This window comes from Corapipo altera, unplaced genomic scaffold (assembly GCF_003945725.1).
Source record: "Corapipo altera isolate COAL_440 unplaced genomic scaffold, ASM394572v1 78, whole genome shotgun sequence".
In the NCBI taxonomy this organism is placed as follows: domain Eukaryota; kingdom Metazoa; phylum Chordata; class Aves; order Passeriformes; family Pipridae; genus Corapipo; species Corapipo altera.
This window is the reverse complement of record NW_020884904.1, coordinates 2,132,749-2,147,986: the sequence shown is the minus strand read 5'-3', so window position 1 is coordinate 2,147,986 and position 15,238 is coordinate 2,132,749. Positions and strand designations below refer to the sequence as shown.

The 15,238-nt window shown below is 38.7% G+C and overlaps 1 protein-coding gene across 3 annotated transcripts in view; it reads right to left on the bottom strand.

The window, feature by feature from the left end:
- GALNT18 (polypeptide N-acetylgalactosaminyltransferase 18) overlaps positions 1-15,238 on the bottom strand; it is a 228,733-nt gene that overhangs the window by 112,559 nt on the left and 100,936 nt on the right. For all 3 annotated transcript variants that reach the window (XM_027651167.1, XM_027651166.1, XM_027651168.1), the window contains exon 3: positions 10,264-10,456. In XM_027651167.1, coding sequence (XP_027506968.1) covers positions 10,264-10,456 — 193 coding nt within the window. The remainder of the gene's footprint in view (positions 1-10,263; positions 10,457-15,238) is intronic.

The window sequence follows — 15,238 nt, the reverse complement described above, 5'->3', positions numbered from 1 at the left end:
GAAAATTCTGCTGCAAAAGCTAAGATTGATGGCATAACCAGAAAAATAAGTACAACAATGGAAAACTTATCCATAAGGTCAGTCAAGGAGTTTAATCAGGAAGAGGGATACTCTCATAACCTGGTAGATTTTTCTTTCCTTTTTCAAAAAAATAGATATTTCAGCCACATTCCAACTTACTTATGCAAACAGCAGTATTGAAGTGCTGCCAACAAATTTAAAGTTCCTTAGTGTTTTTCTGTTTGTTTTTTTCCCCCACCTTCTCCATTTCAAAAAGGATTCAAATTTTTTTTACCTTTTTGAACTGTCAGCAAAATATTTGCTTTTTTAATAAAGCCACAAGTTAGTTAAGTAAAAGTAATTAGCTACTTTTCTCTGAAAATTTTAGTAGTTTAATGCAAAGTTTCTGAACAACAATTAATTCTACCTTTTTTGCGGACCTGAAACTATTTACTAGGATGAAATTAGGCCACAGGCTGACGCAGGTAGCATTTCAGATAGACCATAGATGAAAATGATTGATGTTAATGCTCTTCTTTGCATCCCCACAGCACTGAAGTGGCCATCTTCTCTCAAGATGCCAGAGTTTACTACATCCAGGAACTCCTGTAAGCTTTTGAAAGGATTACTGCAGGTCAGTGTTTAGCATACAGAAAGCATGGATGGACTTAGAATTTTTTTACATCATGCTGGAATATGATTTCTCACTAAATTCATTCTTCAGTTCCAAGAGAAAGCACAGAATTTTTTTATTTTTTATTTTAATTTGTACAGCCAATAAATACAGAAAAGAACCACACAAGCATTCCTCTCCATGGGTTGGATGGTGTACAAAACTTAAGAGTTCAATCAAGATAACGAATTCACATGCATGCTTTCAAAGGTTCTGAAAAAAGTCAGTGCACAGGACACGTGGCAGCCAAACCCACTGAGATACACATAATGTTCAAAATTCAGCTGCTCCACCAATTTTCTCATTTCAGTCATTAGTGTGAAATTGATGGAAATCACATTAAAGAAGCTATTTAATATTTTAGGTACTTTTCTCTCTGTCACCATGTGAAAGAATTATATAGACATGTAAAACAAAAATCACAGCCTTGAGAAAGAAACAAGTTACTTAACAGGTGTACACTCTATTTTTTAATAACCTGGTTCATACATCTTTCAGAAACAAATATGAAATCTCTTCACAGAGATTCACAGCTTTTTGTTCCATGGCATCAGTACAAGAGAGAAACAATTAAAATGGTGTGTGGATTTACTAATTCCCACTTGTGGCTTGATCTTTTGGCAGCATAACAAATCAAAACTTTGTTTCCAAAATGAGTTTGTATTTCTACTAGTGTGTTAATCCTCTATTCACCGGTAAGAGAACTCTCAGCTTTAAGCATCAGACTGAAAAGGTTTTTTTAAAGCTTTCAGGAGAGCTGACAGCATGTTACTTTTGGTTTCTTTTTTTTTTTGTTTTGATTTGATTGCCACTGGACAGTAGATCAAATGTATCAACAGCTTGTGGAAGTGTCATTGTATCATTTATTATCAATTATCACCAGGACCACCCCTTTTTTTTTTTCTTTAAAGTGAGCACTAATTCATTAAAGACGACTTGTCATAAAATTTCACTGCTTTTGAAAATCAGATTCTCATAAAGGCTTACATTTGGATATCTTCTATACCTGACCTTTAAAAGTAGCTGCAGTCATTACTTACTGGTTTTGGTGAGTTTTGCTGGCAATCAAAATTTTCTAAGGACATATCAATAGAATTCACGAAGGAAACCTAAATAAAAATCTAAATATTGCAATTTTTGGCAGAGTGATACATAACCTGTGAAGCACAGAGTTGCTCAGAAGCAGGAAAGACAAGGAAGGAGAAGCTTTCTCCATGAAACCCAAATCTCCATGTGGGCCCTCTGAATTAATCAGAGGCACAGGTACTTTCCAAGAGATAAGAACCTGAGTTCTTACATTTTTATAAAAAATTTTCATTTTTTATGAAAATATAGCACTACAAGAGGCAGAGGGAGCTGCCTTTTCCTCCAGAAGACAATTAGTGCAAGGTAGCACTGGTTTTCTCTTTTAGACAGTAGTTCAGGAGTTAAAACCTTCAACCAGGACAGAAGGAACATGAAATAAATCTTCTCTGATCTCCCCAGAGAACTAACTACTTGCCAGCTTGGTGTGATTATTTTCAGTCTCCCTTTTCAGGGTCATTCCACTTTCTGTGGAGCAATTAAATGTACAGCAAGTTGGAGGGAGACCAAGTAAGTTTCTCCAGCCTTGTGTTTGGGGCAAATCCCTTGGAGGAAGGACCTGTATTGCAGCACCTGTTCCGAACGGATGGTCGTGCATTTTAAACCCTAAACTTCACTCTTTATAGCTATGTCCAATCTTCTAGATTATAATGTCATAGAAACTCTTCTGATCGCTTTTCTCTTTCTTTTGCAAGCTAATATTTATTGTTTCCTTTTTAGAAGTGCCCCTTTGGCTGAAGGAATAAAGGCACCCTCACAGAGTCTGCAAGTCAGGTGTCAGGGCAATTTATTGGGAAATAATAGAGAATCACAGGATGGGTGAGATTGGAATGGACCCCTGTCCATCCTGTCCAACCCCCTGCTCAAGTAAAGTCAAGGGTCAAACTGGCTGGGAGGTCCCTGTACTTATGATTACATTACAATTCCTAAATACTAGCACTGACATTTTTCCAAAAGATATTAAGACCATTACAGACCCAGGTCCTTGAAGAACACACCTGCTCATGGCACATGGAGTAAGTGCATTGACAGAAAAAGTACCAAACTGGGTACTATTACTTAGTGGATGCATCACTTATATGGAAGTTAGGTGTACAAATTTGCATGGGTACAATGATAAAATCACTAACAAAATTCTAGTCTCCTGCACACCTTTGTAAAGCTAACGCAGTTTTGTTTGATGTCATAATTGAAATTTCATCCAAGTTTTGAAAATTGGGCTTCAAACAGACTATGAACTAGTTAACAGGTTTAAATATGCTGAGATAATTTTCAGTATTACCCTGTAAAGAACCTACAAAGCCTGTTATTTTAGTGATTTGCTTGCAGCCAAAATGCATAGATATGAAATGGTCCAGCAAACGAAGTTACAGCCAATCTATCTTTTAGCTGTCTAGCTCAGGCACAGCGATATTTGTTACCCTCAGCCATAACAGTGTACAAAGAAAATAAAAATGAAGCTTTAGCAAATAAGGTAAGATACGGCACCTATCAGATACAGAGCAACAGAGTGATTTTGGAAAATATATTGAATGGCAATGAAAATTCACTGAAAATAGGTCAAAAAAGTTGTTTCCTTAAATACTAGTGGCATTTTTTTCTTCTCCATCAATTAATCTAAGGTTGAGATATATGTAAAACATGCTATTCAAGAAATTAGTGACAAATTATATTCCAAAAATGTTCCAGATGACAAAACCAGCCCCCAATACACTGTTTCCTTGCTATAAATCCATGCATAAACTGAAATGTTCAAACAAATTTTCTGCTTCTGATGTGTCTTCCATCCATTTAAAGGCAATTATTTCTATTGGTTATCCTACCTGCTTTCATTTACATCTTACATATTTTCAATTTATATCATACTGGACAAGATTTTCCATTGCTGGCAACTTGTGCAGACAAGAGCAAAGCTGCAAATGTCGTTTGGTTCCCTTTTGGCACCACCATACTTTAAAAGATAACTACATATGACACAAGAGAATAGAATTAGGCTCCCATTGTGTGTAATTTCTTTAAACTTTTCAAATGGGTTCGTTTTCAAGGAGGGTACATACCTAAATTGAGTTCATATTTTCTTTTTTTCCATTCAGACTCATTCATCATCTTTACTTCCAGCTCAAATTCACTTATTTACCAATATGTGTGTAGTTTTTAAAAAATGCATTTTCCTGCCTACATTGGTTTTCGTATCAAATTATGACAATACAAATTACCTACTCTTTTTTATTTAAACATATCAGAATTAACCTCACCCCAGATCACTCACAGAATGCAGAGCACTTGTGCATTTTCACAAGCATGTCTGTCATCTTCTTTATGTCAAGTTTTACGAGGAATAAAATTCTATAAGTATCGGAATGAACAAAAGAACAGCTACAGAGAAAGGGCACATGTATATGTGCATAAAATATGCTGAAGGGGGGGGGGAAAGAGAGGAAATTGTACAGATCAAAATCTGAGATCCATTAGGCTCTGAGAACTGAACGGTTGCGTGGCAACCAGCGACGTATGAGTTTCAGTGACAGCTCTGCTCCGGACTCATCCAGGGGCCTCAGACCAGACCCCTTCCCTGCCCCTCCACACAGGGAGGCTCTCACCAAACAAATCCAAAGAAGGCATAGAGTGTATTTCAGTATTATGGTTGATTTTAAAACGTTAATTCCAAATACTATTTGGAACGACAATAACGAGTATCAGTCCGACGCAGCTAAAAAATTACCATTAGCAACCTACTCTGTTCAATCACATTAGGCTAATAACACTAAAGTAGCAGTTGTCATGGTTACCAGAAATTTAGAGAAACTCCTGGCGTTCTATTTCAAGCACAACTCTGGTAAATGGAGGGCTGCATGCATCAAGAATCTTCTTTCAAACATTTGTCCACAAGACAATTATATCCCTCTAGAACATGTGCGTTGTGATAGGACAATTTAACCAGTCACATTAAAATTAGTTCAGCATGGCTATGCAGTAAGAACAACAAAATAAGAATTATTTCCTGTACTAATAACTTATCTCTGAGACGTTCTACAAATAGGTAGATAAATTATGAACAAGAATTATTTTCTGCAACTTTTGAGAACCTTTCACCAAGAGTTACATGGGTATGACAGCCAACAACGGCAAAAGAACATGTTTTTTGTTTTAATAACTAAATTATAGCTTATATTCCACTTTTTTTTAAAAAAAAGCACAAGATGCAATAAGTATATTACCACAACATTTGGGTTTGAAGTCTTGTTTTAAGAACATATGTGGGAGGGACCTTTAGTTCCAATAAAGTAAGAATTTTTCAGAAGCACAAATAGAAACAGAATTGTACTTTCTTCAAGAACTGTTAACATTTTGTCAACAGCCAAAATGTCAAATGGAAGTTCAATGTGTATGGGAGGAAAAAAAATCCCATTCTGGCATAAATGAAATAAACAACACTAAAACTCTGGCAAAAGAACTGAGTCTTGTAAGAACTGCAGCTCAACTATTTATGTATTTATGTTTATAATTTAATTTTGTGATCATATTTCATTTTTTGTTTTGCTATTATCAGTATTTTCAGTGTTAACTGAGCTATGCTAAGAAGGCTGGCATTGAAGAACATATAAAAAGGGCTTTTTTTTCCTGTAAAAGTTTATGTCATTATTAACTTAGGCTATTACTCCAGCAGATTTGGCAATGATATTAAACAATTTTAGAGCAGCCATTTGAGGAGATACATCCAGACAGGACAAACTGAAGCTCAAATCAGAATCCCAGGGGGCTGGTCAGGCAGTACACACTACTGCTGTGAGACAGTGTGAAGGTAGGCAAAGGTGAGACAAGGAAAAGAAGAATCAGAGGTGAAGAGTAAATAAAAGAAAGCAGGAAATATAACAGAATTAAACACTAGGTATTTAACAAGAATGCTGAACACTTTTGTAATTTTAGGATTTCTGTGCAAAACAATACAATAGGTAATGTAACAGGGTTTTGTGCTCTTTTTAAACAATTCCTTTAAAACATCAAATACAACACACACTATTTATGCTCTCTTTCTCCAGTAGCAACAAAAGAACTTGGTCAGAAATGAACGTGGATTCATATCCATCACTAACTAAGCCCAGCAAAACAGAACTATTTCACAGGGACACGTGGAAGCAAACATTTATGGAACACAAGTCTGTAGGGGTTGGCTTATAGAGAGGAGCAGAGCTAACATGCAAATGCCCAGCATGAACCTTACAATTTGAAACCACATGTTTTTCTTATATCAGTTTTAATAAAGGAAAAACTTTATAAAAAGTCTTGTGTCTTGCATGCTACATCCTGGATTGCATATACCACCTGATGGCCATTTTGGACAGCTTTTGTCCTAAACCACATCACTCTCTTCAACCAGTCAGTGCTTGATTTTTCTCCCTTGTAGTCACATCTGCATTCAAGGGACCTCTTGCCTGCTCTGTTTGTGTCCACCTTATCAGAAACCTAATTTTTACCATGGTCCCTTGCCAAATTGAGCCTCTAAGTAATACAGTCTGGGACTGGTGAAACGTTTGAAACAAGAAGTACTTACAAAATAGCGAAAGCCTTTCTCTGCACATAAAACAGGACCTCTCCTCTGAACTTGTCTAGGAGCCAAACAGCACTGACTCCACCAGCAAAAGGGCAAACCCACTGCAAGACACATGCTACACCACAGTATTTGACAATCTCCAAAGAAAAAACAACTAAGCTTTACCAGTTACTTTCCCCCTCCACCCTTCCTGCCTTTGCTTCTTTCTTTTGCTTCTTTGCTTGCTTTCAGTCAGTTACACTGGTCAGGCTCCTTCGTATCATACAGTCTATGCAGGAGCAAAACTCTTTGAAACAGTTCCTCTGCTGGGGTCCTGCTGCACACACCTCCTTTTCCGCTACCCCTCCCTCCCTCGCTCATCAATAAGCAAAGAAGAATGTTATCTCTCTCTCCCATGTGTGCTTTGGCACGCTAGATCAGCCAAAAATTTACAAGCCAACAGAGGAGAATCCTAAGTGCATCTACTCAACAGGAGTTTAGTAGACAGCTTTAGGATCCCTAAACAACCTAACTTTTAATAATGGAGTTCTATGTGAGCTGGTTTCATTCACATTTCACTCACGACAGGCTTTGTGGGTAGTGCCTACCCTACTTAAAGTAATGAGCACAACAGAATTACACTAACACAGAAATATTAGCCTATTCCTGCACACAGCAAGGGCAATGTTTCCTTCCTCAATGCTTCCAAGCTCATTAGAGCCAGAAGTTATTTGTTAGTCTGTGATGTAGATATGTTACGGGCTAACAGATGCAAATAAGGGTGGTAAACAACAGAGCACCCAATTTCAGCAGCACACAATAAATGGAGGCCCTGGAAGAGGCACTACAAGCAATACTCCACAATAATGCTTGCACTACCCATTAAGTACCACAAAAACAGAGCCCACTTCAGGATGTGACGATTACTTCAGGAGGTTGAGGCATCCAGGGGAGTTATTTATTACAGTTGGTATTACAAGAGATTACTTTGGACTGTGCTGGGGACTCCCTTGTGCCAGCACAAATACTGACGGTGAAAAGTAATCAAATTCAGAACTGGACACAAGGCTCATGGTTGTACCCAGGGTCAGAAACCACCCTGCAGTACCTAAAACGTGAGAAAGCCCCACTGCAAGGTGTGAAAACTGCCACAGCCTGACCCAATTGCAATCTGCCGGATGTTTCCATCTGACTGATGATCGTCTTTTTCCAGAGAAGTCAGAGTTCAGAGGCTTGGGCAGAGTGCACTGCCCTAACTACTAAATGTGGTCTCCTAGCTCTGCATGCCATCCACATTGAAGGACTGGGCAAGGCTGAACTTTTGCCCTCTCCTCCATATGTGCTGTGGCTCAGCAATCTCTAACCCTTCTCTGGTTTTGTCATGGCATTAAATGTTAATGATATTAGCCCCAGAAAATACTCTGTACTATAATATGGGGTCATTACATATGTGGAGTGGCCTTTCTCACTGCAGAACCTTGTAAAGAAATGCTGAGCTCCCATGCTAAGATATGTTGATGTGAATTCTCAGAGCAATGCAGGCAGAAAGAAGGTCAAGGCTGAGTCATACCACAATGATATAAAAGGGGCTATTAACACCACACACTTTTGGCAGATCACTTAAGTCTCCTAGTCTCAACTGGGCCTAAGCATGTATGAATTACATTAGATTTCAGTTACACATATATATTTCTGTTGTCTTTCCAAATTCCTATACTTCATACAATAGGTTATGAATACAGATGATAGACCACAGTTGAGCCCAGACACAACTATGTGAACTTCACTCCTTTAGCTACCCCCCCACAAGCCTTTGCCAGGATTCCAATGTCACGCTGATTCTTGCAGAACCAACTGCTAAATCCAGGCTAATGAGCTTGGTTAGGCCAAGGTTAAGTCCATACACAGCTACTGTGGTGTCTCTGTCATATCCATGCTTTCCTGCATTTCTAGTCAGAACAGGAATACCACAACTGACCAAGGTCCAGCAGAGTTGATTAACTCGGTCTCCACACCACTTGCTGTGTGTTCCCTTCAGACCAAGCTGTCCTTGGCTTTCATGCTGTGCTGACTGAGCCTGGTATCTGCCCATGGATAATTTAAATACATCTATATAGACTCAGGAAGCGAGTGCAATTGGCTTAACAACAGGTGCTACAAATCCTAAAAATTGATTACTACAATGGAAACCATACTCTCAGAGTAGGGATTTTTTTCCCCTCCCAACAGTCATGCATGGGCTCTCACAAAAATGAGAATTTGCCTATCAGCAGTGAGGATTCTTTTTTCAGCAACATGACTTTCAGAACACCCTGTAGCTCCGTACTCCACAGGGTGCTATAGATACAGCAAATAGTTTGCATACTCCCTGACAACACACTTCATTTCCCTCAGTATCAGAATTTACTACATTTCAGTGTCAGTCATTATTTTGTATGTATGTGTCCATAAACATATTGTGATGTCTAACATGTTTCTAGCAGCAGTCAACTAAGGACCAAATATTTCACAGAAATTAGGATCATGATTCATTTCTAACTGGAGATTTTTTGAAAATCCCAACCTTAATTTATTTCTTTCAGTTACAGTACCATTCATTTTCCCTGTCTTTTTAATTTTTAAAACCCCTAGTTATAAAAAATTCAATTTAAATCCTTCAGAAGGGTAATTTCAAAAGAGATATAGGAACAGAAGCATTTCTATCACTGATGTCTTATTAGTGACAGAAGATTTCTTTTCCCTCTAGTTTATGATTAAAAAAGAGATAGTCACTACAGACAATCAAATTTAACCAAAACACAGATATAATTGCATGGACTTCAATTTCCTAAAGTCAGTATTTCTGCAAATCTGCAACAGAAATATTTCTAAAAGGCAGTATATAATAATATATAGTGTAGATACTGCTGAAGTGCTTCCTGGAATGGTGCTCATATATTTTCGTTATAACCAAACAACCTAATGTACAGCAACACGTACTGCTCACTGCTTTAGTAATTAAAATATTTGGTTAAAATCAGTGAATAAGATCACATGTTTCATTTGGTAAGTACCCAGTATGTCTATTTCAATGATTTATTCTTTTAATGAGCTGCAAAAAAACCAGTTTTCCCTCCACCCATTTCTTCATCTCCAGAGCTGCTGTTTATTCAAAGGATCAGATGTATCACCAAGGCTTAAAATAAGCTGAGCATTAACTGTCTCTGTGAATGGTCCTACCAGAATAGACCTCAAATGCACTGAAGGGAAGGTTTTTCACTCCACTGGTCCCACCCATCTCACCGAGCCACTGTGGAATAACAGTGGATGCACTCACTCTGCCTGACACACCTGCTTCCTAGCAGAGAACTTCCCAGAGAAGGAGGCTCCGTGGGCTCTCAGCTGGCCCATGCTGCTTGACTGAAGTGTGTATTTCACCAGGAGAGCTCAACAGTTTCACCTGCCTACTGGTCTTAATCAGGCAGTTCTGGGCTTTCAAATACAACAGTCAGTCAGATTTTCTGATAAAACTGAAATTTAACATTAAAAGGTCTTTCTTTTAGCAATAAAACACTTGTTATCTAATGTAAATTGTAGGTGAGATTAAGGTTCCAAAGGATCTTGAAGAAATTTCAATGAATACTTAGTGGGATTTTAGCAGGACTTACTTTGGGCACTCTGGTGTTCTAGAAGACATTTGAAACTTATGGCCTTCATATATCTGATAGAAATTACTCATTCTGACCATTTTACATAACCTGCCTACTATGTGATTGCACACCGTTACGCTTCCAGGTGAAACCTCTGTCCCTGGAGGTTTTTAAAATGAGACTGCATGTGGCACTTAGTGCCATGGTCTGGTAACCACAGAAGTAGTGGATCAATGGTTGGACTCGATGATCTCAGAGGTCCCTTCCAACCCAGCTGATTCTACGATCCTAGGAAACAGACTCCACAATTCAGCACCCACAGTGCCAGGGTGGAGTCAGGCACTCACCCGTTGGGCCGGAGGTCAGGCAGGGCCCTGTCCAGGGGCAGGCGGTCGCTCAGGTACGCATTGTATCCGTAATACTGGAATTGCTTCAGTGCGATACGTCTGTTCTCAGGACTGAGATCCTGGCCCCAGTGAGCAAAGAGAGAGGAGTCGGTGAACGCCTCAGCAGGATTGTCTTCCAGTTTTGGTGGAGCTTCTACAAGAGACAGACAAAACGTAACAATTTCAGATTTTCATTCTGCAGGCTCTAGGGCATGTTATTTTAAAAAACGTAACTTTAGGGAAAGCACCACACAGACAGCGCTTGCTGCCAGCTTACAGCAGCCTTGTCTTCCCCTTACATGCCCTCACATACCTCTTGTGGTGATGTAACTATTAGCACCTAAGGCTTGAAATTTAATATTCAAAATAAAGTTATGCAGAGACAATTCTTCTTCATTGCTATCTGACTAAAGGCCAAGACGGATAAATCTAAGTGAATTAAATTTCAGAAGGATTCTTATCAGACAAGAATGTTATTTTGCTTTTATATACAAAGATTGAAATTATTTTCTAATTTAAACTATTTAATTTCAGCCTGTATTACCTAGAAAAAGCTGAAAGTTTTGAAAGGGAAAAACAAAGACAGAGAAGAGTCTGTACAGAATGCACAAAATGGCTGCCGAAGTCCAAAGTGTAAAATAAGTTCTTTGAAAGTAAAGATTTAACAGATTGAAAAAATCTGTTTTAAATTTGGCATCCATATTTAAATATCAAACCATTTTCAGTCATGCAGTAACTTTATGGACCAGTTTACCAGTCCAACTTATTTGAATTTTTAGTCCATATTTAGGTGCGTGCAACATCGCTACTGGGATCATCACTTTGTGATATCTGTGTCATAATATAAGTTTTTCACTCCACAAGGCCACATCTCTGGCTGCTATGACAAACAGAGGAGAGGGGAGAAAATATACCTAGAGGTTAATTTAAGAAGAGCTCCAGTACAATGAAATCACAGCATTCATTCTCAATGTTTAAGTGCTCAGAAATCCGTTCAAGGTGACTTGGGAGGATATCTGTGACAGCACCACCCCACCCTCCAACCAGCCCTTTGGTCTTCACGCAGTTGACCACACAACCTAACCCAGAGAACCCCTTGTCTCTGTAAACACTTTACACTACACCACTAAAGAAAGACCAACTGCCTTACTTGACCCCTATTTGTCAACATAAATTAGAGCCTCACAAAGGAAAACCACCTTCATTTTCTGGAAATTTTAACTCTTTAGCAACTGGCACCATAACCATTAACAACTAAACAACTAAATAAAAAACTCTCTGAAGAGCCGTACTCACAAACAATAAATGTTTGATGGCACGGAGATTTATGAAAATAAAAGTGAATCTTTGGAAAGTCTTTCAATTTGTCCAATAGGGAGAAACTTCAACTGTGTCCAAAGTCCTCCTCAGTGCCCAGAGTCACCTACAGGCCTGATAGCTGGCTCAAGCTTCATGGAAACACCTAAAGACAAACTTATATACTAGTAGCATATGCCATCAGAATCCTGACTCCCAAAGAACGCCAGGAAGCATCCCTTGATCTCTCACTAAAAAGAACCCAAAACTCAGAAACATAAATTGAGAAGATTAAGCTGTTTGATTTGCTCAAGATGTTCTCCTTTTCCCCTGACAATACTGACAGGAAACTAATGACACCTGTTTCCTGGCGTTACGTTCCAACCTCTGTATGCATGTAATGTTTCTTTACTCGTCAAAGTACTGTCTCCCAGCCTGAATCCAGGAACTGGCTACAGTTCTTCGAAGATGAAAGACATGCTAAACCCGCAGCCAAAGAAGGAAACTACTCTGACAGGCCCTGCTACCACACAGATAAATGGGGGAGTGGAGTTTGTGCATTCACATACAACTCTGCAATGGAAATTACGAAAGTTTGATAAATTCAGATTGTTTTAGAGGGTCCTAACTTGAGAAAGGCAGAATAGCCTTTAAACATCAGTCCAAAAATCACAGCAACATGGGAAGTCTCAGGTGCCTGTGTTGTTTGGTAACTATGTGATCTCTGCAAATCCAACTTGAATTTGCATGAAGAATTTCACAAACTCTTTTCACATTGTAAGAGATATTCAGATCAGGTGTGTTCCTGACCCTGGCCAGTAGAAATTAATGTAGCTCAGCACTTTTCAAGAATATGTACATTTGTGCTAATCAAGAAAACTATGCAAGTATTTGTTCAACCTGTTGTGTGTTACAGTAATCTGCATTTCTTTAAATCAAGCACACTTTACCTGATGGTTTTAACTTCTATATTTATTATTGCTCTTATGGCACAAGGCTATAGGATCCCCTCACATGCAGACAGCACACCAATGCATTAAGACACGTGAGTAAAAATAAGACTCGCGATAAGAATAGTGCATGCATATGCACTTTTAACTACAGGCAGTGCCAAATATAATTGTTCATGGATGAAGAACCATCTCAGAAACAACCACCTTCACAGAATCACACTCACACAGGCTTCTACTGAATTTTATCTAATGATTTTGTGGGCAAGAATGTTTCCTAAAGCGACCTATGAGTCTCTTCTTGTTTTCTGATTGAAAAAGTGGTCGGTAATCCAGTTTGTACCTGCAAGGGTAAGATTTTCCAGCAACAGATACCTGTGTAGTTAGTTTACAAGCTCTACTCAACCACTTGCCAAATGCAGTCCTTTTTTGTATGCTAAGCAGACATGTTATTTCAATACATTATTCTACAGGAAAAAAGCATTAGCAAGAATTTTCAATTACAATTCCAATCAATGGAATTAAGCACACATCTCTGATGACAAAGTCTTTCTTCCCTCTATTTGGCTGAAAACCCTTGGGTGAAGCAACTTTATTCAGCCAGTCTCTCAGAGGAAATAAAAATAATTATTATCAGACCATCAGCTGCCTTTTGACTGGTCAACAAGTGTACTTGATGCCTTAGTCTCTGTAAGAAGATCTTGGCCTGAAGTCTCACAGCCAGTTCTTACCACTTGCTTCAACAATTGCTGAATGATCATGGGAGGCAAAGGCTCAAAGGTGACCCATGAGTAGTACTGCCTGAAGCAATACAAAGGTAGGCACATTTATATGCTCTAAAAAGGAAAGATCAGTTCCATTTTTCCTGTGGGAAGGAATCTTGCTATCTGCAGCACATTACTGCAAATGTTATCATGAGGTTTTCCCCACATTAACTTTACCCACCAGGTGAAGCACCGTGCACAGACACGAGTTTGGTGTTAACTCTTGGCAGACTGACACCTTGCCATTAAATTGATTAGTGCCAGAAATATATTACACAGGAGTCAGCTGGCTGTACACCCGGGTTGAAGAAGTCTCCTTTCAGAAGCCTGTCTGTTCATGGCATCAGCATAGAGGTGGCCATACATTTCCCCGAGTCAAAAAACCTCGTAGTTTGTATTCCAAAAGCATCTGGGTGTCATTGGTTCATACTTTCTAGATTATGTTTTTTTAGTTATGCAATTAGTCTTAATATAAATCCATTGCTTTATCTGATCTCACTGACCAGTCTCCAAGACAGAAATCCTCTTTCTATTGCTCATTATACAAAATTAGTCAAAGACACTAAATCACAAGACACTACAAAAATAATAAGAGATGGACATTTTGTTGTCTTTTTGATTATTGCTTGGTTGTACAACTTCTGAAGAAAGTATTTGATTTATTACCAATTAACACAATCATTTAATTATTAGTTTGGGTTTAATCTCCATAAAAGCCTCTGAGCCTCATTAAGAAATATATTTTTTTTTAGCTTCATTCAGATTTTGATTTTTTTTTCCTAAGAAAGGTTACCATGAACAGGTTCATCATTAAAAGAAAGGATCAAGTCAGAAAAGGGCTGCAAAAATAGTTGCAGAGAGAGATTCAGATATGCTGTTTGTTCTTATTGGTCTGCAAGTTTCATTTTGGTTCTAGCCCCTATTTGACTGCAGCTCTATTCACAAAAACAGTAGTGTTTCACATCAAAGCTTTACCACTGTGAAAATGCCTTCCATGGAAACAGAACTGCTCTACAAAATCCGCAGTGTAACCTTATCTGCTGATTTCATTACATGCCAGTAACAAGAAGGCATGGACAGTAAGTCAGCAAAGATATCCTATCTGCAAAAATGCCCCTGTGACAGCTAAAGACATGCAGAAGGCATCAATAACTGTGCTAAACTATACACACTCAGGTGTAATAGGTTGCTCACAAAAAGAAAAATGAGTTGGAAATGATGCCAGGATGTAGGCAGAAAGGCTTTGATCTTTGCCCTTCTGAGTTCTCCAGTGCTCTTCCCAGCCCAGAAAGGAAGGAGCACACCATGATTAGAGGTGATGCAGTAACCCTGCCTTAGCTTACAAGGTGGACTAATGATGTGCCTCTAAGTAGACTACCATTAAAGACAAAACAAACCTCAGCTCTCTGAGGGAGACTGGCTCCCAGCACTCAAAAAATCTATCTTCTATTTCCTGCAGGCAATAGCCTTTCAGCTTTCCATGGAAGGAAGGATCCTTTCATCCTTTTCCTCTATAGGTGCCCTTCATCTGTTAGGCAATCCACACTCCCTATACCCTCTTGCCAGAGGCTATTCTATGTGACAGGTAAAAATCCCAGACTTGCATTGGGTCACAGTTTTTAGAAGTGTGAAAATTTACCTAAACTTTGTCTCACAAAATACACACAAGAAGATCCCACTTTCAAAATCTATTGTAAATCATGCAAAGACCTTATCAGAGTCCTTAAAAATTGCAGTTTGATGGTTCCTGTCTTGGAAGGCTGCTCCCATACAGGACACTGTTATAAATCCTGTATCAGATGAATCAACCTCTGAAATGAAAACATCACCTCCTGTTATGTACAGTGTGATGAAACACTGACAAAAAACAGGAGAAACAGCTCACCAAGTTGCACCACTGCATCAGCCACAGAGAAAAGTATACTC